The 4,886-nt window shown below is 47.2% G+C and overlaps 1 protein-coding gene across 1 annotated transcript in view; it reads left to right on the plus strand.

The window, feature by feature from the left end:
• Positions 1–4,508, plus strand: part of LOC139243074 (calpain-2 catalytic subunit-like) — a gene marked incomplete at its 3' end in the record, with an annotated part of 29,423 nt that extends 24,915 nt beyond the window's left edge. The window contains exon 3 of the mRNA XM_070870668.1: positions 4,360–4,508. Coding sequence (XP_070726769.1) covers positions 4,360–4,508 — 149 coding nt within the window. The remainder of the gene's footprint in view (positions 1–4,359) is intronic.
• Positions 4,509–4,886: the final 378 nt, after the last annotated feature.

Below are 4,886 nucleotides of genomic sequence, written 5' to 3' on the forward strand. Positions count from 1 at the left end.
GCCCTGGGAGTGTTTGATGGGACAGTGTAGAGGGAGCTTTACTCTGTATCTAACCCCCTGTATCTACCCTGGGAGTGTTTGATGGGACAGTGTAGAGGGAGCTTTACTCTGTATCTAACCCCCTGTATCTACCCTGGGAGTGTTTGATGGGACAGTGTAGAGGGAGCTTTACTCTGTATCTAACCCCCTGTATCTACCCTGGGAGTGTTTGATGGGACAGTGTAGAGGGAGCTTTACTCTGTATCCAACCCCCTGTACCTACCCTGGGAATGTTTGATGGGACAGTGTAGAGGGAGTTTTACTCTGTATCTAACCCACTGTACCTGCCCTGGGAGTGTTTGATGGGACAGTGTCGAGGGAGCTTTACTCTGTATCTAACCCACTGTACCTGCCCTGGGAGTGTTTGATGGGACAGTGTAGAGGGAGCTTTACTCTGTATCTAACCCTGTGCTGTACCTGCCCTGGGAGTGTTTGATGGGACAGTGTAGAGGGAGTTTTACTCTGTATCCAACCCCCTGTACCTACCCTGGGAATGTTTGATGGGACAGTGTAGAGGGAGTTTTACTCTGTATCTAACGCCATGCTGTACCTGCCCTGGGAGTGTTTGATGGGACAGTGTAGAGGGAGTTTTACTCTGTATCCAACCCCCTGTACCTGCCCTGGGAGTGTTTGATGGGACAGTGTAGAGGGAGCTTTACTCTGTATCTAACGCCATGCTGTACCTGCCCTGGGAGTGTTTGATGGGACAGTGTAGAGGGAGCTTTACTCTGTATCTAACCCCCTGTACCTGCCCTGGGAGTGTTTGATGGGACAGTGTAGAGGGAGCTTTACTCTGTATCTAACCCCCTGTTCCTGCCCCGGGAGTGTTTGATGGGGCAGTGCAGAGGGAGCTTTACTCTGTATCTAACTCTGCTATCTCATGTCTTTGGTGTTTTTACCTGTGTCATCACTCTGATTTATTCAGTTCAGACCCTTGCTGTGCTCAGTAAATGAAAGGTCTGTAAGGTCCCGAAAATGGATGAGACTAGAACTAGAGGCATAATCTTAGAATAAGGGGCCCCCCATTTAAAACTGAGATAAGGAGAAATTTCTTCTCTCAGTGGGTCGTGGATTTGTGGAATTCTCTGCCCGAGAGCTGTGGAGGCTGGGACATTGAATAAATTTAAGACAGAAATAGACAGTTTCTTAAACGATAAGGGGTTATGAGGAGCGGGCAGGGAAGTGGACCCGAGTCCATGATCAGATCAGCCATGATCGTGTTAAATGTCGGAGCAGGCTCGAGGGGCCGCATGGCCAACTCCTGCTCCTATTTCTTATGTTCTTATAAGGTGAGCGTGAATCCCATTGTCTCAAACTGCTGTGGTGAGCCAGAAACGTAATTCTGTTCGACTCCATGTCCGGTGCTGCTCACATTGCCCAACACTTGTGGATTGAATTGAAGAACATAAGAACATAAGAATTAGGAACAGGAGTCGGCCATCTAGCCCCTCGAGCCTGCCCCGCCATTCAACAAGATCATGGCTGATCTGGCCGTGGACTCAGCTCCACTTACCCGCCCTCTCCCCGTAACCCTTAATTCCCTTATTGGTTAAAAATCTATCTATCTGTGATTTGAATACATTCAATGAGCTAGCCTCAACTGCTTCCTTGGGCAGAGAATTCCACAGATTCACAACCCTCTGGGAGAAGAAATTCCTTCTCAACTCGGTTTTAAATTGGCTCCCCCGTATTTTGAGGCTGTGCCCCCTAGTTCTAGTCTCCCCGACCAGTGGAAACAACCTCTCTGCCTCGATCTTGTCTATCCCTTTCATTATTTTAAATGTTTCTATAAGATTACTCCTCATCCTTCTGAACTCCAACGAGTAAAGACCCAGTCTACTCAATCTATCATCATAAGGTAACCCCCTCATCTCCGGAATCAGCCGAGTGAATCGCCTCTGTACCCCCTCCAAAGCCAGTATATCCTTCCTTAAGTAAGGTGACCAAAACTGCACGCAGTACTCCAGGTGCGGCCTCACCAATACCCTGTACAGTTGCAGCAGGACCTCCCTGCTTTTGTACTCCATCCCTCTCGCAATGAAGGCCAACATTCCATTCGCCTTCCTGATTACCTGCTGCACCTGCAAACTAACTTTTTGGGATTCATGCACAAGGACCCCCAGGTCCCTCTGCACCGCAGCATATTGTAATTTCTCCCCATTCAAATAATATTCCTTTTTTTTCCAAGGTGGATGACCTCACACTTTCTGACATTGTATTCCATCTGCCAAACCTTAGCCCATTTGCTTAACCTATCTAAATCTCTTTGCAGCCTCTCTGTGTCCTCTACATAACCTGCTTTCCCACTAATCTTTGTGTCATCTGTAAATTTTGTTACACTACACTCTGTCCCCTCTTCCAGGTCATCTGTGTATATTGTAAACAGTTGTGGTCCCAGCACTGATCCCTGTGGCACACCACTAACCACCGATTTCCAACCAGAAAAGGACCCATTTATCCCGACTCTCTGCTTTCTGTTAGCCAGCCAATTCTCGATCCATGCTAATACATTTCCTCTGACTCCGCGTACCTCTATCTTCTGCAGTAACCTTTTGTGTGGCATCTTATCGAATGCCTTTTGGAAATCTAAATACACCACATCCATCGGTACACCTCTATCCACCATGCTCGTTATATCCTCAAAGAATTCCAGTAAATTAGTTAAACATGATTTCCCCTTCATGAATCCATGCTGCGTCTGCTTGATTGCACTATTCCTATCCAGATGTCCCGCTATTTCTTCCTTAATGATAGTTTCAAGCATTTTCCCCACTACAGATGTTAAACTAACCGGCCTATAGTTACCTGCCTTGTGTCTGCCCCTTTTTTAAACAGAGGCGTTACATTAGCTGCTTTCCAATCCGCTGGTACCTCCCCAGAGTCCAGAGAATTTTGGTAGATTATAACGAATGCATCTGCTATAACTTCCGCCATCTCTTTTAATACCCTGGGATGCATTTCATCAGGACCAGGGGACTTGTCTACCTTGAGTCCCATTAGCCTGTCCAGCACTACCTCCCTAGTGATAGTGATTGTCTCAAGGTCCTCCCTTCCCACATTCCTGTGACCAGCAATTTTTGGCATGGTTTCTGTGTCTTCCACTGTGAAGACTGAAGCAAAATAATTGTTTAAGGTCTCAGCCATTTCCACATTTCCCATTATTAAATCCCCCTTCTCATCTTCTAAGGGACCAACATTTACTTTAGTCACTCTTTTCCGTTTTATCTATCTGTAAAAGCTTTTACTATCTGTTTTTATGTTTTGCGCAAGTTTACCTTCGTAATCTATCTTTCCTTTCTTTATTGATTTCTTAGTCATTCTTTGCTGTTGTTTAAAATTTTCCCAATCTTCTATTTTCCCACTAACCTTGGCCACCTTATACGCATTGGTCTTTAATTTGATACTCTCCTTTATTTCCTTGGTTATCCACGGCTGGTTATCCCTTCTCTTACCGCCCTTCTTTTTCACTGGAATATATTTTTGTTGAGCACTATGAAAGAGCTCCTTAAAAGTCCTCCACTGTTCCTCAATTGTGCCACCGTTTAGTCTGTGTTTCCAGTCTACTTTAGCCAACTCTGCCCTCATCCCACTGTAGTCCCCTTTGTTTAAGCATAGTACGCTCGTTTAAGACACTACTTCCTCACCCTCAATCTGTATTACAAATTCAACCATACTGTGATCACTCATTCCGAGAGGATCTTTTACTGGGAGATCGTTTATTATTCCTGTCTCATTACACAGGACCAGATCTAAGATAGCTTGCTCCCTTGTAGGTTCTGTAACATACTGTTCTAAGAAACAATCCCGTATGCATTCTATGAATTCCTCCTCCAGGCTACCCCGGGCGATTTGATTTGACCAATCGATATGTAGGTTAAAATCCCCCATGATTACTGCCGTTCCTTTTTCACATGCCTCCATTATTCCCTTGATTATTGCCCGCCCCACCGTGAAGTTATTATTTGGGGGCCTATAAACTACACCCACCAGTGAGTTTTTCCCCTTACTATCTCTAATCTCCACCCACAATGATTCAACATTTTGTTCATTAGAGCCAATATCGTCTCTCACAACTGCCCTGATATCATCCTTTATTAACAGAGCTACCCCACCTCCTTTCCCTTCTTGTCTATCTTTCCGAATTGTCAGATACCCCTGTATGTTTAATTCCCAGTCTTGGCCACCCTGCAACCACGTTTCTGTAATGGCCACCAAATCATACCCATTTGTAATGATTTGTGCCGTCAACTCATTGACTTTATTTCGAATGCCGCTGACACTGGAAGAGCGAGTGTGATGTGTGGGGATTGTGTGTTCCAGGCGACTGCTGGCTCCTGGCTGCCATTGCCTCTCTGACCCTCAATGAAGAGATCCTGAGCCGAGTTGTTCCCAACGGACAGTCCTTCGGCCCAGGCTATGCCGGAATCTTCCATTTCCAGGTAAGCATTCTCAGCAATCCAATCCTCGGTCAACAAAAAAATCAAATCCGGGGCGCGCCCATTTTATTCATATCCATCTCTCTCGCTCTCTCTCGCTCTCTCTCTCTCTCTCTTCCCCCCACCCCTCTCTTCCCCCACCCCTCTCTTCCCCCACCCCTCTCTTCCCCCACCCCTCTCTTCCCCCACCCCTCTCTTCCCCCACCCCTCTCTTCCCCCACCCCTCTCTTCCCCCACCCCTCTCTTCCCCCACCCCTCTCTTCCCCCACCCCTCTCTTCCCCCACCCCTCTCTTCCCCCACCCCTCTCTTCCCCCACCCCTCTCTTCCCCCACCCCTCTCTTCCCCCACCCCTCTCTTCCCCCACCCCTCTCTTCCCCCACCCCTCTCTTCCCCACCCCTCTCTTCCCCCT

Source organism: Pristiophorus japonicus, unplaced genomic scaffold (genome assembly GCF_044704955.1).
Source record: "Pristiophorus japonicus isolate sPriJap1 unplaced genomic scaffold, sPriJap1.hap1 HAP1_SCAFFOLD_160, whole genome shotgun sequence".
Lineage (NCBI taxonomy): Eukaryota > Metazoa > Chordata > Chondrichthyes > Pristiophoridae > Pristiophorus > Pristiophorus japonicus.